At 40.1% G+C, this 25,802-nt stretch overlaps 1 protein-coding gene across 1 annotated transcript in view; it reads right to left on the bottom strand.

The window, feature by feature from the left end:
- Positions 1-769: 769 nt before the first annotated feature.
- The window catches only part of SETBP1 (SET binding protein 1), a 372,210-nt gene continuing 347,177 nt past the window's right edge, over positions 770-25,802 (bottom strand). The window contains exon 6 of the mRNA XM_047763919.1: positions 770-6,145. Within this exon, the coding sequence (XP_047619875.1) occupies positions 5,493-6,145 (653 nt within the window). The 3' untranslated portion in view covers positions 770-5,492. The remainder of the gene's footprint in view (positions 6,146-25,802) is intronic.

Raw genomic sequence — 25,802 nt, 5'->3', positions numbered from 1 at the left:
GCTGTATGTATGTTTACATTTTCTTAAAGTAGAATGTACAAATCACACTTTTTAAAAGGGCTTTGAAAACCTATCTCTGAATATAAACCAAAAATTAGAGCAGAAAGAGTAGGACGAGAAGGTGCCAGCTCAGGGGCTCCACCCTTCTTCTGAGACCCCATAACTTTGTTTTTTACCACTTTCCACATTCTGCTTAAAACTGCTGTTCATCATCCACAGGAGGCCTTGTAAGTTCTTTCACAGCAGGGGTCGTGTATTCCTCCTGGACACTGCCCTCAGGGTCTTGCTCAGGCTGTAGGCTTTGGATAGGTGATCATAATTGTCTGCTGTGGATTAAACAGCCTTTCTTATCCCTGTAGTCAAACCTTAGGTCCAGCTGGGGACCCATCCTTCAGCAATTTAACATCATGGATATTTAGTAAGAAGGCTTAAGCCCCTATCCATAATGTTCTCTAAAATCTGAGAACAGGATGGATCTCCAACATCTTATAGTACATTTTGATTGTTTTTAGCAGAGGTCTGACTGGTTCTTTGAATCAGCCTTGGCTTTACGTCCTGGTGTAATATATTCTGAAGAGTAACTCAGTAAATCAGACTGAAATCTTCCCCATAATGTACTTCTCAGAATCATACAAAAGGCAGAAATTTGGTGAGAATTTTCTCAATGATTCTCTATCCAGTTGGTGTGAGCAAAGACCCTCAAATGTTATTAAACTCCTAAGTGATGTGAACCAGATGGAAAATAAAACAAAAGAATCCACAACTCGTGTTAGACTGAATTGAATGTCTTTAATTTCACACAATGAATAACATATGAATAGGATTAACTTTTTTTTTTTAATAGTTAAGTGCTCTATACTGTGCTAACCTGATCTGGTAGCGAAAAAGACTGAGCTTTCTTTTAGAAAAAATGTTTAAAACCCAACATCTAAGACCATGGAGGAGCATGACAGTAAAGCATGCCAGATGTATCTACGCCTCAAATAACAGCAAGTCCATGTTCATTTTAAATGTACAAAAATGCTTTATGAATAAAAACTGTTACAAAAAGAACATTTCAAACAATGTACAATTTTTCTCGCCTCTATATTCAATAAAATACAAATACATTTTTTGTTCTAAAATATGTTTACATACAATCAAAGTAGAACATGCAAATTACACTTTAAAAAAGGCTTTTAAAAACCACTTATGAATACAAACTAAAAATTAGCCAGCACGACTTGTAAGACAATCTTGTGCCCCATTTTTTCTTTTGAAATATATATATACATATTTAACACATCATGTGCATTTATTATTTAAGAAATAGACTTTTTTAAAAAAGGAAGAAAAAGAAAGATGCCAACCTAAGTTGGAACTGCCCTTCTGTGTTGACCAGTGGCAGCTCTTTTCAATTTTCCCCCCTTTAGTGTTTATTATACCTGGGCAAGTGGGCAAGAGAGATCCAGGAAGTTTCTTCCTTGGTTGATATGTGCTTCTAAGACTGTTCCCCATGTGACCGAGTCCAACAAGGGAGGCAGACTCATTAGTGGGACAAACGCTCCAAGAAACTAGAGGCAGGGGGTGCCTGGTATCGTGGAAAGAAACTTTAAAAAACACCAAGAAAATGCTACGGTATATTACAGTTTGAGTTTCTAGGCACTGTGATGACATTATCTGTAAGCTCTGGCATTTGGACCATTGTGATACTATAGGGCAGTGTTGAGTATAATGTCTATATTTATCTACTGTTACATAATGAGAAGGACTGCAAATCCTGCAATGTAACACTTAAATGGCTTTTGAGGCATTTCGGCTTCTGCCACCCCCTCCCCCACCCTCCATGCTACAGTTGGTGTTTAAAGGCTTTAGAAATATATGTGTAGACTTTAGACAGTTCCCAGGTAAATCTTCCTAGTGGTAGGGAAAAAAAAAAAAATTCTCCAAAAGCTCATTATCTGGATATTGTTGGGTAATATGCTGTAGGAGTGGGATTTTCTACTTAAGTCCTAAAACCAAATCCTTTATGATCTCCATGTAGTACATCACCTTATACTATAATTCTGTCACCACTTGCTTATCATATTTATAGACCCAGCAATGCCCAGCACACAAACTCCAACTGCCATCGAACATGGCTTCTCATTCTGGACAGCAGCCAAGTTAACATGCTAATCCTGTCAGCCCTTAGTCACCTACTCGGGGGCTGTCAGTGGCTGTGGAGTCCCAGGCCAGCCAAATCATGAGCCAGCGCTGACAAGCTCTCCTTTCCTCTGACCTGTCTTCCTTGGGTTGTAAGCCAGAGCCATGCTGTTAGAGAAAGTTAAACTCTGCTCCCCTCATTTGAGATGAGAGGGTGAAAAGCAAGTGGCTCTCCAGCAACTCAGGAAGGTGGACCAGAGACCCATCATCATTTTCAAGGTAGTTTTTATGTCATCTTCATCCTTTGCTCCCCCCTAATCAGACTTCCTATAAGTGGGTTCATGCCTGCTTGCTGAAGATAAGTATTCTAGAAAAAAAGAAAAAAGAAAACCAAGGAATTTTTTTATTAGGAAGTTCTTTTGGAGCTGTTTATGGAATCTTGTGCATCCCAAATGACATTTTCTCTAAATAGAAATGCAACCACAAAAGGCAGTGTTGGGTTCCAGGAGATGTGGAATTAGACTGACCCAATCTGAGTCTGGACAGGAGAAGGGAGGCAAAGGGGGTAGTTAGGAAATGAGGAAATGGTCACACCAATGAGTTAGGTTAATGGAAAGCAAAAGCAAAAAGCAAAAAGAGTCATGTGATACTGAGGGAGGAGCTTGATGGGGAAGAGGGGAAGCTGTGCAGGTGACTGGACTTGCTTCCACCTCTAAAAAGCTGGTCAGTCTGTTTCAGTTTTGCCCCTCTGCAGCTTTCCAATCTATGGAGTCATAAACGTAGAAGTTTAGCATTTGACTCAAGTGACAACTGTAAGACTGAATTTATGTATAAGGTGCAACCCTGCTGTGTCTCTCCTGGAACACCTTTCATTGGTTTGGAAATCCTAATGTATCCTAGAGTTATTTGAAATTTCTCACCTACTAGAGGTTATTGCCCATTAAGCTTTAGGTCCTTCTTTAAAAAGCTTAGAGAGTGCCAGCTCATTCCCCTCTGGGGTAAGGTTTAGTCTGCTCACAGACTTGGTTGGGGAAACAGGACCGCACTGGAAGGAAGGGCAAAAGGGAAAATTATTTTCAAAATCCAGCAAGAGGGAAAACCTCTTTATGGCTTAACTGGAATGAAAATGGTTGCTCTTTCCTAGCAATGGTGGGGTGAGTGGGGCTAATTTGAACCTTCCTCTTGAGTGACTTTGGAGCCACTCAGACATGGCTTGGGAATGACAAATTGAAAGAGGTTAGTTTGATTTTGCAGTTCAAATTGTGTGAAATGCCAAAGGTCAACCTAGGTCACAAACTGAGTATCTATGATATAAGCTTTAAAGAACTGGAGAATGTATTCCTTTAAACTTATTGCTGGGATTAAAAGTGACTGATCTCCCGTGGCAGTACATGATGTGAAGTCCGTGGTGACAGTGCAGAACAGGATGATTCTGGGTGATTTCAAAAAACTGTTGGTGCCATGATAGAACCATGATGTTTGCAAGCATATTAACTTGGGATTTTAAAATTTACCCCCATAGATAACCAATAACCTTATTCTCCTATGTTCCCAACAAAAATCCTTCTCTTTCTAAGGAAATCATGTTGTGTTCTGAAGAGATAATATAATTTCCAGCTGTTCCCATCTTCCTGTAAAGAAATTTAATTTGGAGGTAAACCAGATATTCTAACTCCCATTAGAAAATTTAATTTAATTGTCTCTTAGTGTCTCTCTTTTTATAATCTACCATACCAGGTATTTGATGTCTTAGGGAAGGTAAGGGGAGGAGTGAAGAAGGAAATTGAAAATATTTATTTGAAATTTCCACATCTGACTTTTAGAAAGCATCTATGGCAATGGAATAACTTCATATTCATTTTGAGTTTAAACATGTTTTACTTGGGCTGTGGAGATGAATAATAGAGACGGAATATCTGTCCACGCTAAACCAATGGCTAGAGTACAACTTGGATGAGAAATGTACAGTTGAAATTGACCATTTAAAAGACGATTTGTCACACACAGTTTGCATCCATGCAGACTGATAGGTTTATAATTACATTATGTACAAAATGTTTCAGTTTATTAAGGCAACCACAACTTGGATACTTTGTCCAAGGTGGCATGATAGGATTGGAGTGGTGACACCCTTTGAGCTTTTTCTTTTTCTTTTTCTTTTCCAGATAAGAACACTTACTCACATTTGCTTTTATGAGAAGAGATAATAGACTTTTACTGTCCTTTTGTCCATTGACCTTTGATAGTTATTTGTATGCCAAAAAAAAAAAAAAAAAGTCACATACCAAGGCATTGCTAGACACTTGTCTTTCTGGTTGGCCTGGGGTTTCAATTTTTGGTGATTAGTTAGTTATTCCATTTGCTATGGGGCATTAACACCATTTTATTCTGCCTATTCTTTGCAAATATGTTTGAAGTAAAAAAATAACCTGGTTGACACACCCTGGGTCAACATATCTTTGCCTGCTCTAAATCACTTATTTTTAAAAGGCTCTATCATTACTAAGTATTTGTTTCACTATGACTGGGATTCAAAGCCAAGTTCCTTGCGACAGCATGCTAAGGGTGAACATTACGACACGGGTCAGGTTTACATTATTTAGGTGTGTACCAAGGAAAAGAAGGCAACAAGTAAGTTAATGAAAAGGAATATGGAAATACAATGGGCAAAGAAAAAGCAGGACCAGATGATACTAAACATCAGTGTATGTGTCATAAAGGAGATGCACAGAAAGATATGGATGCATGGCTAAGGTTGCCTATCACTAGAATTCCACCTTCTGATGACATGAGTCCATCTGAGAAACTGTATCGCTAACGGAAAGATTCAGGTCACGTGAAGATGACGTTGATGCCTCAAAGCCCAGCTGAGCTCGAAAACCCAAAAGAATTAAAGACCAGTTAAATGGAGGTGGATTACAACAAAGCCAGTTGAGCAATTTGCAGCTTTTCTCCCCTTGGAATGTTTCCTAATTGAGGGTGTTTCCCTTTCAATTTTCCTGGCCAGTAAATGCGAAATCAAGGGCGCACCTTGGATGCTGGAGGTCTGGTGTCTGTCAGAGAGCACCACCCTCTATCTCCTCCCTGATAGGTCTTGTGCTGCCTGTCAAGGATCTAGCCATACTGAAGTGCCGCTCGGCTGGGAACTGCTGTGAAGCACAGACACACTTCTTTTGAAGACATCCCCCCGTTTTGCTTTCCCAAGAGCTCCTGAAGGCTCAACCCCGTCATCCGGCCCTATTCTGCCTGCCCAGCTTCTGGAGTGAAGGGCATGGTGTCCCTGCAGAGGGGATTCCGCCCCAGCCCCGGCTCACTGCTCCTCCAACACGCTGCCCCCCAAGCCCCAGGTTCAGACGCCCAGACCCACCCTAGGGAAGGACATCGCTCTCACTGCCTCGCGATTTCCTCTGCCTTTTGGCTTTCACCTCCTCTTCCGGGGGAAGGGGCTGCTGCGGCGGCGGCGGCGGCGGCGGCGGCGGCGGTGGCGGCGGCTGCTGCTGCGGGGACTGGGCCGGAGGCTGAGGTTTGTGTTTCCTCTTCCCGCCTCCTCTGGGGGTCTTGGGCAGAGGGGGCGGGGGCGGTGGGGGCGGGGGCGGCGGTGGGAGGGGCGGAGGCGGGGGCGGAGGCAGGGGTGGTGCCTCCCGGGCCATGTGGATGACCGCCTCGATGGTTGCCATGATGGTGTCTTGGCTGGCGGCCGGCTCCAGAACGAGCGGGCTCAGGCTTGGCTTCTGACCCCTTTTGCTGGGGAGGTCAATGCACTTTTCCAGCACAGGCATTTGGTCTCTGGAGTCCTCATCGAACTGCGTGGGCTGCTTCCGGGGACGTCCTCTCCTCTTCTTGACGAAGTTGTTGCCTGTCTTTGATTGTCTCTGCAGCCGCTTGGCCTTCAGGATCTTGTTCACGTGGTCTAGGTTCTTCTTGGTGGACAGAATCTTGGTGTAGTTGCACATCTTCCGCACCTCGCACTGGATGGCCTCGATCTCCCGCCGCTTGAATCGCTTCTTCAGGGAGGAGCTGGCTGTGGGAAGGGAAGAGAGAAGAAACTGACCACACGATGCAGACTGCCTTAAACCCAGGCTTTCAGTAAGAACTGGCATTATGTTTAGCTATGAAGATTATGTAAAGTTAATGCTATACAAAGGACTCAGTAACCACTATTCCTTTTTTCTTTATTAAAATCAAAAATAATACAAAATGAATATTGGTTGAATATCATGTGTACAAAGCATTCGATTTGTATTATTTCACTCCTCATAATAGTCCCATTAAATTCCATAAAAAATGTTCCCATTTTTTATTTTGGAAACTGAGGCTCTCACTTGCAGCCAGGTACCATGGGAGTCAATGTTAGAATCACAGTATAAAGTCTCCCATTACCTTTTCCTATTACAGCTTTTATTTTTTATTCAGCCTTTCAACATTTGACCTAATTCAATTTAGCATTAGGCTATACTTTCTCTTTCCGCAGAAGATCCTGAATGGCTAAAACAACAAGCGGCCCTTTGGATTAAGCCATCTGGATCATTAACATGTACAGCCAACCTCAAAAAAGCCATGACTTGACCTGATCTAGAATATGTAACTGAACCTATTGTCTTCCTAATCCTCCTCCACTGACAGAGGGAGGGTTCTTTCCAGGGACACTCTATTTGGGATGACACCATCTCTTGAATTTTTCCCCCAATGGTCTGAACTTGTCAAGTTGCCTGATGATGTCCAGTAGACCAGGTCCTTCTTAACTAGTTCATCTTCTGGAAACCTCAAGGGAAATATCAGCCAGGCACTTCTGAATCAGTTACACCTCTGCTACCAGGCTGTTGTTGGCAAAGGGCTCTTTCCATGTCCTGGTAGCCAGATGCTCTTCAATTTTATGAGCCCAACTTCTAGTCACAGGAAGTCCTGTACTGCCGCCACTATATAGCCCTCAGAACCGCTTCATTTTTGAAGTTCAGACACCATTAAGTGTGAATGGCTTCAAGGCAGCAGACCTTTCCTCTTTTAGATTGTTCTTTCTCCTTGTGTTCACTAGAGGCACATGTACATACATGTGTATACACACACACACACACACTGACACCCCATCTTCACACTGGCTCTTCCCTTGGGCCACCTATCAGCTTAAGAAGTGTGTCCTTAGTTCTTTGCTGCTGTGATTTATTCTAAAGGCTCATCCCCTGAGAAACTCATGTAGATGTCATCAACCCTCTGAAACATCATGAGCCTAAAAGCAAATGTGTTTCATTTTAGTATCATGGCTTGTTGTGCCATCCAACATTTTTTCAACTAGTAGTGGAGAAGTGGAATAAATATCTTAAGGAGATGAGGAAAAAATGCTAAAACATGGACATGGCTGTCACTCCTGGGCACTCCCTCTTGGTTCTTTTCCTGCTTTTCCCCACTTCTCTCTCATGCTGTGCCTGACACAGATCTCCCGGAGGGTTTTATTTGAAGTTGTTTATGCCATGAGCTTCATGGAGTGGGACGCTCTGAGTTCCACAGGACAGGTGAAAATGGCACTCCTGTTGACAAAGTTCATTGTAAGACTTACTAAGCAATGAATAGCTACTGCACAATCTTTAAAATAAGTTATGAAGATCAAAATAGAACAAAGCCAGAGTGAGCCTCTGACTATGAACATAAGATGTTTGTGGTTAGTGTTGAAAAAGGAAAAGCTTGCTCAGTTGTAAGTCTTTAGATGCAGAGACCAATGTCTGCTAGGCTTCGTGTCCATCCCAGGGCAGAGCACAGTGCCTCAGGCATGGAAGGAGTCTACACACTGTTTCTTGACTGATGAATCACACCTATCACTGCTGTCTTACAGTCATATTCTTCTCTAAATGAGTTTTCCTTTGGATTTTTAAATTGACTATTGCAAATATAGTGACACTAAGAGTTAGCAAGCCACTGTTCACTTTTTCAGAGCCAAGGCATTTACTTTGTACACAGAGTTCATAAGCAAATGAAAAAGAGTTAGAAATACTTCACAAAACTTTTGGCAATATTCCAAATAGCAGTTTCACTTGCAGTTTACCGTCTCTTTAGTTTATATCATCCAGAGAGAAGATAATGCTATGTGACACATAATACAGTATGCAGGTACAAAGTAAATAATTTGGGGCAATTAGTTGGCAACGTTTGGCTGAATAAACTTGACTGGAATTCTCTATGAGCTGGAGGTCACTTGGGGCAAATACAGACAATGGATAGTTCCTCTCAGCATTTTTTTTAGCATGAAATGCAAAAACAAACAAACAAAATGAACCTAGTAGATAATCCCATATTTAATCATTTGTTATATGCTACACATTTTTTATCAAACCCTTGCATTGAAAAATGATTATGAAATAATTATTATAAATAGTATAAATCTTCCAAGCAATACTAAAAAATATCATAACGGAGTTCCCGTAGTGGCACAGTGGTTAATGACTTCAACTAGGAACCATGAGGTTGGGGGTTCGATCCCTGGCTTCACTTAGTGGGTTAAGGATCTGGCGTTGCTGTGAGCTGTGGTGTAGGTCACAGGCGCGGCTCGGATCCCATGTTGCTGTGGCTCTGGCATAGGCTGGCATCTATGGGGCCAGCTCCGATTGGCCCCCCAGCCTGGGAGCCTCCATATGCTGTGGGAAGCGGCCCTAGAAAAGGCAAAAAGACAAAAAAAAAATAAATAAAAATATCATAACAATGACTTTGTACCCACCATTCACATTTAGTAAACAATACCTTTTTGCCATACATTTTTTTAAGCAAGAAAACATTATAGAGATGGTCAAGTCAGCATTCCCATGTCAATCCCATTTTCTTCCCTTTTCCTGCTTGAATCTGTACTGTTAACTGCATATATGTGAACCCATACTGGTAAAAATTAAAAGTCTGCAACTACCTAATATTTGTAATTCTATAAGGAAGTAGGAACACTTGCACCCTGTTGGTAGGAGAGCAAATCGGCACAATTATTTTGGAGAGTGACTGGGCAATAACTACTAGAACTGAAGATGGCCAATGCCCCAGAGATCCTATGGCGGGTGGCCTCCTTTGCTCCTGTGTCACAGGAGGCCAAAGATGTTTCTAGAAGCTCAATGTATGTTACAGAAGACTATATGTTATTTAAAAAGATAACAAATCAACCGTGAGATATGCAATCAGTGGGAAATTACACACCTATTAAAAGGAATAGGAGTTCTCTGGTTAGGAATAGGATCCTCAGGTTAAGGATATGGCATTGTCACTGCAGTGCCTCTGGTAATTGCCGTGGTGCAGGTTTGATCCCTGGCTCCAGGGAACTTATACATGCCATAGGTATGCCCCCCCCCCAAATAATAATAATAAAAAAAGTGTTTATAAGCATACAATTTAGGTAAATTTAAAAAGACACAAATTCCTTGAATTTTTATTTCATTTTTAATGTCCAGGCATGAAGATTTAAAGTGACTTCAGTGCAGGAGAGGAACTGGGAGCCAAAGCCTGGGTGGATGAGATTTCACCATCTCTTCCTTCCAAAGCTACCTCATGGGACTTTATTAAGCCTTTAGAGTAGCACTATCCAAATGAAATTTCTGCAGTCATAGAAATGATCTGTTATCTCTTCTGTCCCCTACAGTAGCCACTACCCATATGTGGTTAGCTGAGCACTTGACATGTGGCAAGTGTGACTGAGGAAGTAAATTTAAATTTAGTTTAATTTAAAGTTAAATAGCTACACGTGGTTAGTGGCTACCATATTGGGAAGCTCAGCTCTAGACCTAACTACCAAGAAATGCGGAAGACACACAGGGAGCCATTCAGTAAATCACAGGCTGTGAGAAGCTCCAGGCAGACAACCTGGTACCTTCGACGAGTAAGTTGCGGGTTTGGTGGGGGTGGTGGTGGAACTGTAAATTAACAGAGAGAAGAGATAAAATGATCATATTTGGATGCCAATTTAAACAAACTGTCAAAATAAATTTCTATAAATTCATGGAAATTTAAATAATGTCTGGGCATTTCATGATATTGTATATTATTGCTAACTTTCTTAGGTGTGATAATTACATTGTGATCATTTTTTAAAGTACCTGTATTTTAGAAATACATAGTAAATTGTTCACAGATAAAACCATATGATATCATCTGGGATTGGCTTCAAAATAATATGGAAAGGACAAGGGAAGTGGAAGTATTGGTGAAACAAGATTGTGAGTTGATGTTGTTGAAGCTGAGTGATGGGTATATAGAGATTTATTATACTATTTCTGTCCACTTGCTAGTTCCGTAATACATGGTTAAAGAATATAAATGATTGGTGGCAATGAAACATCTTTCTTAGAATCTTAGGACTTGGGGGTGCTCTGGTTTTCACACTCTTGGGCTCTATTTCACCACAATAATTTTAGAAGGATAAGAAATGTCCTCTGTAAAGGGCATGCTTCATCTGCCTAGAAAACTCCTGCTGGTAGCTACCCTCTGGCTGAATGGGATGGGAGAATGAACAGTGCTCCAGGTTTTATGCTGTGACCAACTGCATAAACACATGTCATGGTTCAATCTCTGTTGATGGCCTCAGGTGTTAAGACTTAATATCCCTCTTTTTTTTTCACATTATAACTTGGGGGAGGGGCTTTGCCACCACTGAACATCTGAATTTTATTTTGGCCCATATTTATTATCCAAACATTCAATGTAGGCTCATTATCCCACATGTGAAGAGCACCAGTGCAGGGTGGTAGGAAGGACTCTGGACAGGGGTAGCTGGAAAGCAAGTTGAACTAGGATGAATCTCTTAGCCCCTCTGAGTCTCTTTTTCTTCACTTCTTATTACATTAAACAGTTAGACTCTATGCTCCTAACGCTCCCTTCTGTATTTAAAGATTGCTATAATTCTTTCTTATGCTCATTATCAATTGCCTTACCAAATATGAGGTGGCTTTCTACCATGTTTGTTTCATCTAATAATTTTGAAATCCTAGTGTGGAGGAGAGGAGGGCTTTGGACTTGGCAGGGTTTGATATTCACAAGTCTTTCTCCTCATTGCTTATGATTTCACTGTCCCCCTAAATGTTAACAGATTTTTCTCTCTTCAAATTGTTTCATTATTAGACAGTAATTTCTGGGCTCTTGCAGCAAGATTGATTCCATATTTGCTCTCCTTCCTATAATTGTCCTATATCTTGCCTGTTCTTTGTTAGTCTTAAAGAATAATTACAAGTGGCCAAGGCAAAATATGAATTCATTTCTCTGTAACTCTGCAATGCAAATCATCTCGTAGACTTTTCTCTGTACCATTTGCCTTGCAAATGGTTGAGTTGGTTTGGGTCCAGATCTCGATTTTCTATCTCTTTGCTCCCATTATCAGATGATTGGCTCATCAGCATTTGTTGATTTTTCTACAACTTTTTATGGTAATCAAAGACTGGACTTAGCACTGCTTTTTGCACACTGACTTTACAGATGTAGTGCAAGCACTGTGAGCAAGGTAGGGGCTAATGAGGCTTGGTTGTATAGATGCTTGCCAAGAAACAGGGGCTACTAGTTTGGAGACTGAACTTTGCAAAACATCTCAGTTTTAGAAACTTTTGGATGGGTCAGAAAGGGAGGCAAATTTATCTCTACAGGAATTAGAATTTTTCTTGCTTTTTGAATATCCTTTTGGGAAAATGGAGAAATGTTGGGGGCAGCTGAACTGCCTGGAGTAGAGTGGCTTTCCAGGGTGGACAGGGCTGGAGTAGCCTCAGTCAAGGCACAGAGCTGCAGTGTCATTTGCTTTGTATGCTGATCCACAATAGAAGATTCTACAAAGGCAAAGGCCATGTCTCCCTCCATGCTCCCAGGGTTATTCACACAGCAGTACACGATCTGGTATATAGTGCAGGGGCTGCAAACACAAGCTCAAGGGAATTCAGTGTTTAATGTTCCCTAATATAAATTGTGTTTTTTTTTTTTTTTTGGTACTTTTGTACTTAACTCAGTAATGATCTATTGTTTCCCTAATGCTGCTTTTTATTTTCTAATGGAATATGTGAAGCAACTTGCCTTGGCATGCAAACTTTCTTCCTTCGTCCTTAGAATTTCAATTAACCTTCTGTGTCCTGGTCTTAAAAGCTCCTTTGAAAAGGAAGGCATGTTGCCTTGGCCAGTGAGTCCCCTTCAGGCAGGGCACACCAGTCACTGCCATCATCAACACAAGTGCTATCTACCACTACTTCTCAATTTGAAAGCCCTAATTTAGGATGAAGGGTTCACAGATGTGGGAAATCTGTCACTATATAAAGGTGCTTCCATTCTTTTTTTTATTTTTTTAATTGTTTTTTTAGGGCCACACCCATGGCATATGGAGTTTCCCAGGCTAGGGGTCAAATCGGAGCTGTAGCCACCGGCCTACACCACAGCCACAGCAACTTAGGCAGGATTCAAGCCCGGTCTGGAACCACAGCTCATGGCAACATCGGATCCTTAACTCACTGAGCAAGGCCAGGGATCGAACCTGTGTCTTCATGGATGCTAGTCAGATTCGTTTCTGCTGAGTCATGACGGGAACTCCAAGGTGCTTCCATTCTATCCTTAAAGTCATCTTAATACTTTTACATCTTAATATTAATATTACATATTAAGTACATCTTAACACAGTTTGAGGTTTCTTGAAAAATGTGACTAGTTTGTTTGAAGCATAGTAACTGCTTGACAATTAAATGATAGCTTCCTCATAGGCGTTTATTGTGAAAAAACATTCTGTTTCAGCTCCAGTGAACCCTGGTCCTGTTTCAGGCTTAGGAAACCTGGGTCCTTGTTTTGGTTCTATTTCACATTTCTCCATGGGAAAAGTAAGTGAATATGGGAGGTGAGATGGGCAGTTTGATGGAGAGTCTGAGTGGTGGGTGTGCGCCTGCATGCTTACATGTGGGAGCCCCTCTCTGCCTCTCCAGATCTGACCCAGTGCTAAATTGGAAGCCTCTTAAGTGGGGTGCATGTTCTTTCCCCAAGGAGGAAGCAAGACTATCTATTGGGCTGTCAGAAAAACATATTCGTATTTTTCATTTATATTATTTATATTTTATCTGAAAATTAAGAATTAAGTTAAGCATTCTAATGCTTAATATATGGAGCAATAGTGAGAGATGCCTTTATTTGGGCTGCACATCAGATGATGTGTCAGCTGTCACAACTGGGTCTGAGGCTCCGGGGAAGAGAAGAGACCACAGGCATTCAAGGGGGTTGGCTGACTCCCTTCAGGTGTTAGTAGGTCCTGCCCCCTATGTGATACAGTAGGTCAGCCCACACGGTGAAGTTTAGAAAATTAAGATTTTTAAAACACTAAAAAAAAAAAAAATACTTTAACCAAAAAACACTTCATAACGTGATAAGGAATATCCATAAAATATGCTATACACCACACAGAGTTTTATTGGTTACCTTGAAGCAAACTGCATAAAAGAATTGCTATTTTCAAAGATGAATTTGGCAATTTTCTTGTACATTGAGAGAAGGATTCTAAATGTTTTCACCTTCTCAGTGCTGTCAGTGGGCTGTCAGTACTGTTACCTAGCAGTTGTTAAAAAGCAAAAACCAAAACAAACAAGCGAAAACAATCCTTAATGTCCCCTAGGGCAAAATAGGCAAGAAAGTAACTGCTTTTAGAATTAAACTCAGAGTTCTCTTGTGGCCCAAAGGTTTAAGGATTCAGTGATTGTTACTGTAGCAGCTTAGATCACTGCTGTGATGCAGGCTGATTTCAAACTTTTTGCATGCGGTCAAAAAAGAAAATAATTAAACTCATACTGTGGAGACAGCACTTTTTTGAAATTGATTGGAAATGTTCCAATTGACAGTTTTGTTGCTGAAAATTATATATAATAATTTATAACATCCCTTAAATACACAAATCAAAAAATTTTGTAAACTGAGTTAACTTCTAAGAGCTTCAGAGATTTGGATTCACTAGAAAATGCAATGCCTTTTGACATGCAAAGCCATCTGCCTGTTAATAAAGAGAGTTGGTCAGTCAACTTTCAACAAAAAAAACCTTTGCTTAAATGATGGATAGGACTGAAAAGAATAGTATTATGATTTAAGCGAAACGATTACTATCTCCTCTTGGATCTATGTTTATGTAAAATATCCTTTTAACCTAAAATATCTATTAGTAAGTATTGAAACAAACTGAATTTGGAATCAGACTTTCAAATTGCTTAATCCCAAGTGTTAAAAAAAACAAGATTTTCAAAAAGAGGTATTCAAACTATTAAAACTAGTGTAAAATACTGATGACAGTGAAAATATTTTTGTTTCTTTGATAATACAGTTAAATTAAATTTAAACTTATTTTAAGAATATTAAAATGAGACTAGTAATATTGCTTCAGATTTATCTCAACCTTTTAAAGTTTACATTTTAAAAGATGAGTGCTCATATTCTAAATATGTATTTACATGTAAATATTCAAAATTATGTTATCCCTATCATCTCATGGTCCAAACTGCTTTAAAGTGTTCCTTTCTGTCTCTAGACTCTTAAAGACTTCATTCACTAAAATCTAGGGGAATTTAACTTTCTATGAGTACATGGCCTAGGAAGCATTAAAGCTTCTTGAAGACGGCACGTGTTCTTCTTTGTATCCCTCATAACAAAGAGCACAGTTACTTTCCCATAATAGATGCTTGAGCAATATTTCCTGCTAGACTGTTTTGAGATTGTAAACTCCTAGAAACCAAATCCAAATAGCAATAATCTTCACATTCCCTAGAGCACCTTTTAATTAAACTGCATACAAACCCAAGGCAGTCAAAAGAGTGTCCCATCCACGGAGAGATTCTGGAATAGGATTGGATGCTGACCTCCTTTATATGTTAAGGCAGTTCTGAGGTCCTGGTCCCTAGGTTTTCAGAATCTTTGACTTTTCTGACCACCAGGTAATAATGCCAGTCATTTCACAAACTCCAGGTTTTGGAGAAGCCACCTGTGGCTTTGGATAGATAAAGGCAGTGGTAACTTGTTTCCGGAAAGAGACTGAGCTGAATAAGACTGCTGCCAGGTTGCTCAGGGAAGTTCTAAGCAAGGGAGCCAGGACTTGGGCAGGCCTGAGAAAGTTGGGTAAAGGGAGAGAGCTCAGAAATCAGAGAATTAGCAATAGGAGCAACTATATATAGCTGTCTCCAAGGTGCATTAGTAGGAATGCCCCAGGCTGATTCTACAGAAGAGTCTTTTAAGTCTGGGAGTTTTTCTGGGGGTGATACTTATTAAGGTCAGAGCGGCTTGGCTAGGAGTGAATTGCAAGTGGTGGCTCTCAGAAACAGAATACTAGAGCCATTTAGCCCTGCTCTGTTTCAATCAACTTTGGCTTTTGTATGTTGCATGTGGCTCAAGCCCCAGCAGACTGACTAGACAACGTGAGAGGCTGGATAGAAATGCAGTTAATGCCAAAAAGTTTGACGCTACATCTGTTGAGTCTCACAGCATGCCAGGTGGTCACATGGCGGGGGTGGTTGCACCCTCTCAAAGGGCTCTTTATATTTTTTTTTTCCCTCTCAAATGTGGCATAGCTGTATCTTTAACCATAAATATCATCCCTTATATAATACTCCAGCTATTGTAGATGCATGTTCAAACTTGATTGTGAGAGATTTTCTTTCCCTCTTCTAAATCTTGGGGGGGAAAAAGAAAAAAAACAAACAAACAAGGAAGAACAAAGAACAATGTAACAAACATGATCTTATGAAAAACTTTGCATTTTTTACTGTTTAGGCTCAGATGAAATAAATCCTTATTGACCATGCTAGAACTTCAGGAATTACATTAAATTGTTGGTATCCATGTTTTGTTTTCTTCCTAGTCTTAGTAACTGCATTGGTTTACTTAAAACTCAGACTTGTGTTTACAATATGATAGAAAAGATGTTGACCAGGACATTAGGAAAAAGTTCTTATCTCTAATATCACTCCTCAGTTCTGTACCCTCAGACAAATCTCTCAATTTCTTGGTGGGATCCTTACTTCAGAATAAATACGACTCCATAAAAGTAGTTCTACATCTCCAAGTCTTCTCTGTTCTAGATTAGACATCCTCAATTCCTTCATCTGTGTTTCATATGAGACCATATTTCATTTTGATTACCCTCCTCTAGAGATTTAATCATCTGACAAATCTCATCTTATATTTCGGTACCCAGAATTGAGCTAATTTTCTGAGTATGACATGATAAATGCACACTTCTATCAATGAGAGCTACATAAACACAAACAAAAAATTCTTGCAATTCTTTTTCTTTTATGCAGCAACATCACACTATGGATCATATTAAATGGAAGCTCAATTAACTTTCTTAAATACTTTCATACAAACTGCCTCCAAACTTGACCATTGCTATTGGAATTCACTTTCGAACTTAAACACAAGCCTTCTATTTAAATCTGCAAAATTAATTAATTAATTGATTAATTTTTGTTTTAGCTCAGTGTTTTAGTCTATTGTGAAAGTCTGAAATTTTAATTTTGTTTTTTTAAGAGAGTGCCCAGGTTTGTAAGGTTTCCTGAGAATCTGAATACCCTCATGTCAACTTTCCCTTTAACTCCTTCTGGGCATGATTCATGTGACTCAAATGTATTCTATTGTTTTTCTATTTATTGAAGTTTTCCAAGAAAAAATATCAATTGAAGCAATAAAGTATCCCTGAATTCTTCGTAAAACAAGCAAGCAATTTATACCCATTGCTTCAGACTTTCACATATTTTTGTGTCTGGTTAGTAGATGATGGATGTACCAAAGAAACTATAACTTTGCATAGCCTACAGGTGTATGCCCAACTCTATTACTTCTGTCAGAATGGATATTGCATCTGATGTTGAAGTGGGGAAAGGAAAGTCTTATATTTTTCTTTTATTCAGAGGCAATTTCCTGCCTTGTGGGGGAAAAAAAAAAGACAAAACCAAAACAAAACAATACCAGGTGTGGTTCTAGTGCTTTCCAATTTCTGCTGGAATGCAGTTAAATAGAGTCCTTTTCCTAAAAGCCATGAAGGATGAAGGACTCTCATTTCAACATTAATCTTTCTGGTCTCTTGTACATTGCTTGTATCTCTCTGATAGCACTCCACCTGGTCTTTCCTGTATTTTTTTCTTTTATTATTTATTTTTTTTCCCACACCTACTGCTTGTGGAAATTCCTGGGCCAGGGATTGAATCTGAGCCACAGCTGTGACCTACGCACAGCAGATGTTGTGTCCCACTTGGCCATGGGGTGATTCTCAAAGTGGGTGTAAGGAAAGGTTTACTCAGAGTTAAAGGCACCTAAGCTAATCTTGAAGAACATCATAAATTTAATATTGGATCCGTGCCACAGCAGTGACAATACCAGATCCTCAACCTGCTGAGTCACCATGTTCTATCTGAAGATTATGGGATTAATCTGCACTTTTTTCTTAAATTATGTTTTCTTAAGAGACAAGGACCATATTTTAGCCATTCTTATTTATTCTTAGAAAAGTATGGATTGAGCCCACTTTGTGCCAGGCACTGTTCTAGGCCCTTAGTTCCGATGCCCTCCTCTTGGGAATTGGCAGAGCTCAGCTGATTTACTTGAAATGAAATCTATATAAATTAATCTAAGCCAACACTAACCATGTCTTTTGTACAATCTGTGTGGAAAATAGAAAAGGATTTATTGAAGGGGATCCATATCACTGTAAATTAAACTAGATCCTCTCATATTTCAGCTGTTCCCTACTCTCTTCAGAGTACCATTAACTGGAGTACCTAACCTATGACCAAAAGCACTGAAGTACTGTAAAATATAGACAGAAATCCAAACCATTCCATTGGAGAAATGAAGCGTCAATGACAAAAACAAGTTTGGAACTTATTAAGTGCCATTAAGAAAACCAGCTTGAACATTTAAAGTCACAGTTGATTAAAACTATGGGTCCCTTGGAAAAGGGAGACACATGCATATTATATATTATGTCACACTAGAAAGGAGAGAGACAGAGGGGGGTGGGGGGATGAATGGTCTTTTCATTGTGGAACATTTGGGTCAGAGTCATGATGTTTATGGTGGGGGATTGGTCAAATGCTTTCTTGGCAAATTATCTACACCTTCAGGGTCTGAACACTATACCAGCAACCAGTAGGTTGGGGATTTTTCATTGTTATAGATTTACTTTTTCTTTTCTTTTTTTCACATATAAGCTTGGACCGACTCAAGGCAGCAAACACTTCTTCCTCAATTTAAGATTTGACAATTTAACAGGAAAAGGCTCATTCATCATCTTTCCCTTTTAGAGACCATAAATTATTGGCTCATATACCATGTGGCTTGGATTCTAGGAAAAGTTAGTGTAAACAAACCCAAGTTACAATGCGTGGAGTAAGAGAGTGAGTCATAAACAAAACACAGACATATGCTCTCATATAAATAAGGGCCTGGATCATCAGCTTCCCAAAGTCTGCTTCCCATTAATTACACAACAAAATGAACTTTCCATATGTAAAGCCCAAATCACTTAACTCAGGCAACTTGAATGAGACAAAGACCAGGATTGTACCTAAAAGGCACTGTCAAAAAACGGGATTTCAAAATAAAGTCCTCTCAAAATATCTTCAGGTATTCAGAGGGCAAGAAAATCCCTTGGAGGAGTATTTCTGAGCATTGTAACTATTCCCAGCAACCCAGGAACACTGCTTGAGGCTCATCTGATCCCCTGCTGGATTTAAAGGTACTATCAGGCTTCCTCTCTTTGTTCTGGGCTCTGTCATCTTTATGGGGCAAGCCCTGGGTCCAGGCCACACAGGGTGTTCACAGACACTGCTGGAATCACTGAACAGTTGAAATCCCCTCCATCAGTACCTTCCCCTCGGTCCTTTGAAACTGTCCATTAGTAGCGCAGATTCATGTTTCCTTATTGTTGTGTGAAGGCTATCTGGTCTCTCTTAGTTCAAAGAGGTTTTAAGGGAACACAGAACAATTCCTGGGAGAGAGGATTCTTCAACAGGTGAGAGATTTTGAGAGAGATGGTGAGCAGCTATATTCTCCCCTCATGTCTCTTGCAAAAGCAGGCCTCATAAAACAAACTAGCAGAGTTACTTACAAAGGACATTAAAATAACAGATGTCACATTTTAGGAGTCTTAGGTGGGGGAGAGGGGAGAAAAAGGACTTTTATTCATTTCTGTTGGGGGAAAGGTGTAAGTGATTTGGGGTCATTCATTCACTCTATTTTTTTTTGTCATACCATAGACCACACAAGGTTAGTGGAAGCCATCATCTCTGCTCTTATATGAAACCATAGGAAAGGGGGAGAAACACATTTTTGGAAAATCTACCATGCACTCTGCAGTGTTTCACATACTTCTTCATTTAATTGTAATAGCAACCAAATGATGACACTACTATCTCTGCTATACAGATATGAAAACTGAGAGGTTAAATAATTGTCCCTAAGGCATACATTTTAAGAGTCATGGACTCAAAGATTCAAACAAGAGTTGCCCTATTTCAAAGCAAATATCATACCTTATTTCCTTAAGAAAGCAAATAAGAAAGACAAGGAACTGGACAAGGAGTGAGAAAATCTGGGTTTCCCTATTCATTTTCTTTTCTTCTCTTTCTTTTTTCTTTCTTTCTTCCTTGCTTCCTTCCTTCCTTTCTTCCTCCCTTCCTTTCTCTCTCTCTCTCTCTTTCTTCCTTCTTCCTTCTGGCTGCATGCATAGCATGAAGAAGTTCTTGGGCCAGGGATGGAACTTAGGCCACAGCAGTGACAACACCAGGTCTTTAACCCTCTGTGCCACCAGGGAACTCCCCTGTTGATTTTCTACTAATGACTGCCTCAGAGTACAGAATTTCTCTCAAGTTCACAATTTCAAAGTTCTGTAGTTAAATAACACAAGGTATTGCTACAGATCACCTATGCTGCTTTTGTGAGATTAGGCCTTCTTGCATGTTGTTTTGATCCTGCCACTTTCTCCAGGAAATGCCTTTAATGGTTCGCTATGGGGAGCCAGACAGCCAATATAATGAGTGAGGTTGGCCAGGATTATGAAGGAAAGTGCAGGGAATATGGGAAGACATGGGAAACTAAAGTGAATATAGCTCATCTAATGGAGCAAATGTTTTTCTGTATCAGTCAATTGCTGCCAGGTAGGAATTAACTGCCTAGAGTTACCAGATAATCTGTTTCAGACAGCCAGAGAACTCGATTTTTATGTAAATGTTCTGATGGTCACAACATGCAAATTAATTTTTAAAAAGCAGACTCACAGACTTCAAAACAAACTTATAATTTCCAAAGGGGAAAGTTGTAGGGGAGGGGTGGATTGGGAGTTTGTGACTGGCACATGCACTCTATTGTATATGGCACAGGTGGTCAATGGAAACCTTCTGTATAGCACAAGGAACTCAATATTCTGTGATGACCCATATGGGAAAAGAATCTGAAAAAGAATGGATATATGTTTATGTATGACTGAATCACTTTGTTGTACAGCAGAAATTATCACAACATTGTAAATCAACTATATTTCAATGAAACTTTAAAAATGAAAAAATATATAAACCTGTATAGGCCAGTCAAAATACAACTGCAGGCAGCTATTGGCTCATGGCTTTATTTTGCTGTCATGCCCTTCAGGAGGGTCACCTTGACTCATTTAGAGTTTCAGCTGCTCTAGGTTCTAACCCCAAACCTCTCTTCTAGCCTTACCAGTCATTATTTCCACACATACTCCTGTCTTAGCGATGCTGTAAACCTGTCCCTCCTGATTCTGTCTATTTAACTTGATCCACCCTTAGAAGGCCATCCGAACACTTCTCTTCCCAGACCATCTCAGTGTCCTCTGAACTCCCTTAGTGCCATTCCATTGCAAATTCCTGACTTATTGGTTGCTAGATGATAGCTCTATTTAGGATCTGAGATTGTTATTCGCTCTATTTCAGTTTTAAATATGATTTGGTCACCTCATGTTGCAGAGTCAGGTCTTCTCAAATGGTGTCAAAGTTCCCCTAGGGCAAGGGCTCATCTTTACATGTATGTATCACTGTGGCAGCTGCTTCAAAAATATTTGACAATTTGTAACAAAGCCTTATAGATGTTCCAATAAGATGAGTTCAATATTAAACTCCATAGGTAAGAGGGCTTTGACAGTGTCCTGAGATAAAGATATTTGGAGGAGGTAGTGAGGAGAAAATTTCCAGAGATAGTTAATGAGTGTTATCTGAGGCATAACAGGACTAAATTATGACTTAACATGATTAAATCATGGCATGACATGACTTCATTTTTGACATAAGAGGGGTTATAAAATGGTGATACGTTGTTTGAATAGGTGATTGGCATTTTAATCTACTGTTTCATCTTTCTCACCATTGCCTAAGAAGTAGGAATTATTTTTCCCAGTTCACTGATGAGGAAACTGAGACTCAGAAGTCTCATTTAGAATGTATGTGCTGTATATACTGCAGGCCATAAATAACACTGGTCCTTCAATTCCAAACCCAGTTTCCATTTTACATCCATGTGGTGGTCAGAAAGAGTCCAGGTTTCTTAACTGCTAGCAGGTAATATTTGTAATGCAGTTCACTTCTCTGGGCTCAATTTCCTCATCTGCAACATAAAGGGCTTTGCAGAGATTCCTTCTAATGTAGTTTTGTCTAGTCCCAGCTTACACAGCAGGAGAAGGAGGTTCCCTGGGATTACTTCGGTGCTCTGGGATTACTTCGGTGACTCTCAAAGGTAGAGTGGAGAGGGCTGCAGGTGGCTTATATCTGTGTCTGTCTGTCTCTTTCTCTTTATCACACCTATTTTCTCTAAACCTCTTTCTCCAGTCTCTTAGACTGACTGCAGCCTGCCTGGACCACTAAAGATCATTCTTAATGGCAGTCATTACACAGTTCTTCCATGATGCCTGAGGCCATTTTTGCAGCAATAAGCAAGCAAGACCTTGTCCCCCTTCTCCACAGCTGGGCTCAGTATGCCAACGTCACTGGAACCAAGAAGTTTTTCAAAAACTCTCCATTAATTATAGGAAAGCTAAGGTACTGTCCCTCCTTCTCATTAACACAATTGCTTTCAGTTGCCACTAAATTATCTTACCACCATTAAACCAACAACTTAATTAGACTTCTGGAAATGGAAAGGGCCAACGAATAGGGTAGACACACCACTTTCATCTCAAAAGTGATCATAAAATATTTGTGCCCATCCTTTCTCAGCCACATCAAATCTGCCCTGGAAGATTTCATTCTCTCCTATTTATAAAGAGGAGCTTGAATATTTGATAGAAAATGAGTATCTTAATAGAAATCACTTCACGTATGGGAGGTTTTCTTTCCCGCCTTTCTGAGCGTGGAGTCCTCATTACAATAATCGCACCTGACTCCTCCTGTGTGTGATGCCTCACAGCCAAGCCTCCCACTGGGCTTCAATGGAGGTGTGAATGATATGATCACTGGGAAGAAGATAAAATGTATTATTATCATTACTCTATTTTTAAGAGGGTCTGACTGTGGCAAGAGGTGGCTGGGAGTATAATCTGCACAAAGCATTCAGGGAAGATAAATTGAGTTAAACTTCTCACAGACATAGCACCTTAGAACCTGTCATTAAACCTTCTGTCTTTCCTAAAATCTCAGCTCCAGAGAGAGAAAATTAGTTAAATTCAGTCCAGATGTGTTTACTGAGTATCTACTACACACTGAGCACTGCATGAGGTTCTTGACACCCAAATATGATTATATGTTGCTTAATAATAGTGTTCTTGGATTTTGTTTCTCTTGTTCTCATCCCACTTAACCCAATGTTCTCGGAATTCATGAGGTACTCAATAGGCCATGAATGGGACAAATCCTGAATAGGAAATGGTTACTGTCCTTAGGAAGTCAATACTCAGGCCACAATTCAAGACCCATATACATAAAATAATTAAGTTACAGACTAAGCCAATTCAATCTCCAGCTTTCCATTGAGAGGCTCAACCTGAAAAACCCCTCTGAGTGAAGGGAGACACTTATGTATTCCTCTCCTAAATAAAGATATACACATGCATTGCCATATAGGCTGATTCTTTCACTTGAAAATAATCTTCCCTGAAGGAAAATCCTGGTGGATTAGCCAGGGACTGGCCTGCCATTACCAAACGAAAGTTTCTGGAGGCCCAAGGAGTCCCTCTCAGGTTCTTCCTCTGCTGAGTAGTCTCAGGATGGTTTGCTGTTTCTAGGACTGATGTGCAAGATAACTGCAAATCATAACCTCTTAACCAGAATAAAGAGAATGCCAGAGTAAGTGTTTTTATGCACCAGAAAGTTTTGTGCAGGGAACAGTAGTTGTTCAATGCATTTTGACCAATATTTAATGAATAGCTATTATTTGCTCTTCATAGGTATCAGGTATCAGGATTTCAAAGTTCAATAAGGCCTGACAACAGGGGAGTGGACATTGCAGTGAGGGACACATTCACCATGTTAAATGTAGGGATCAGAGTTCCCATCATGGCTCAGCAGTTAACGAATCCAACTAGGAACCATGAGGTTGCGGGTTCAATCCCTGGCCTCGCTGAGTGGGTTAAGGATCCGGTGTTGCAGTGAACTGTGGTGTAAGTTGCAGACTCGGCTTGGATCTGGCTTAGGCTGGCAGCTATAGCTCCGATTAAACCCTAGCCTGGGAACCTCCCTATGCCATGGGAGTGGCCCTAGAAAAGATGAAAAGCTAAAAAAAAATTAAAAAATTAAAAAATAAAAATAAATGTAGGGATCGATGATCAATGTGCTTGTGGAGAGCCATGGGGCACAGCAGATCAATTGGCCATGGAGTGATTCTCAAAGTGGGTGTAAGGGAAGCCTTCCTAGAGTCTTAAAGAATAATCATGAATTTAATATCCAAATGGCTTGAGGAGTGGGTGAGGGAGACAGAAATATTCCAGGGTGAAAACAGGTGAGAATAATGACAATAATTACAATAATAGTAGCAGCCACAATGGCACACATTGGCTGAACTCTTCTATGCATCAAGCACTGCTAAGATTTTCATAACTATGACCTCATGTATTCCTCACCACAATCCTCTACACTAGGAGGTAGGCTTAACCATTTCACAGATGGGAACACTGAGATCCAGTGCAGGTGATCAAAAGTAAGAACACAAGTGGTCCACTGGAATGTTGTGTACCCCATGTGCGATGGAAAGAAAAATGAGCCACCACCTAGAAACAAGGCAAATGGAAGGGTGCATTCCTTTCCAGAGTCTCAGAGTGTCATTTTACAGGCTGGTCCAAGAATTACTAATTAGTTAAGGAAATGTACCCTTATTAGAGTCACCATCCAATACTGACTAAAGGCCCAGATTCTACAAGGTAACCTGTGGATTTTTGCCCAGAAAATATGCAAATGATTTCTTTCAGTAGAAAAGATAAGCCCAGAGGTTATGGTTTTATTGCCCATTAAGACATTAACTAAGCAATCTTGCTCTACAGTCTTTCTCCAATGTCTACATTCCCATAACGACCATTTCTTCTTTTTTTTTGGGGGGGGGTGCACCTGCAGCATTCCTGGGCCAGGGATGGAATCTGAGTTGCAGCTGTGACCTGCCCTTGCCATAGTTACGGCAACACTGATCCTTAACCTGCTGCATCACAGTGGGAACTCTCCTTCGAATTCTTTTTGGACCAGTTCTATCACCATGTTGACTTCCTTATTAAAGAGCTGAGTGAATCTTTGATATGAATTTTTAGTTCTTTGAAAATTATACTCCGAAAGTAGGGATTCCCAAGGAGTTTGGTGCTGGCTGACATTTCTAAGGAGATAGAGTTGTAGTAGCAGGCAGGGTCAGATGCTGGAGAGTTTGGTGCTTTGTGGGGATGTTTATAGCCTTGGCCATGGGAACAGCTCAGCTTTTCTAAGATGTCCAGTTTCAATCAGAAAGGAGCTTATTTTCTCCTTTTGGGGCAAAAGAAATGTTGGAGGTTTTTTAAGAAGGCTTTTGTGTGATGGGGTTTTCAGGGAAGCATGAAAGCACAGACCCTGGGTCTCTTCAGGGCCCAGAGCCAAAGGGAGGGCCTCTTCATGAGCCTTATGTTCAATAGAGCTTTTTAGGCTAACAACCATTCTGTGCTGCTTCCACACGAGCCAGTAGGTAGCACTTTCCAGAAAATTTAAACAATTCATTTTTAAAGGAAAGCTTTATTTTCTCTAGATCTTTTTGAACTTTTTTGATTGTATATCTTAAGTGATTAATCTGGATTTAACAGAACTTCATTTTACAACTTGATGACTTCTTCAGTTGATATACTTATGGCTCTCAGATGTTCAGAGCCTATTAAATTACACATTTATTTGCTCTACTTTAGTTCTGGGAAGACAAGACTTTTGGCGGAATTAACCCATTATTTTGGTTAGGGGCATGATTCCACATAGGACAAAAAGCAAATAAAATAAATAATTTTACAATTTTAAATTCTGATTCATTGCTTTTTGCATTTGCACCCAGATATCATTTCATCATTTTGGGGCCCTCTCCATAAATGGTAGTTGGTTAAGAGGAAAATCGGGCATCCTAGAATTTGGGACTTAGGAGCAATTTTTCATAATCATTTTGCTCCAGCCACCAGAATACTGGATTTATTCTGATTCCATTCAAATTATAATTCATTCTTTAATTTATAAAGGTAATTTTTCAAGCTGAAGGTTTTACATCTTGGTTACAGGTATCGGTCAGTTCTGAATGGG

This window comes from Phacochoerus africanus, chromosome 2 (genome assembly GCF_016906955.1).
Source record: "Phacochoerus africanus isolate WHEZ1 chromosome 2, ROS_Pafr_v1, whole genome shotgun sequence".
NCBI classification, from domain to species: Eukaryota; Metazoa; Chordata; class Mammalia; order Artiodactyla; family Suidae; genus Phacochoerus; species Phacochoerus africanus.
This window is presented reverse-complemented; position numbering and strand designations above follow the sequence as displayed.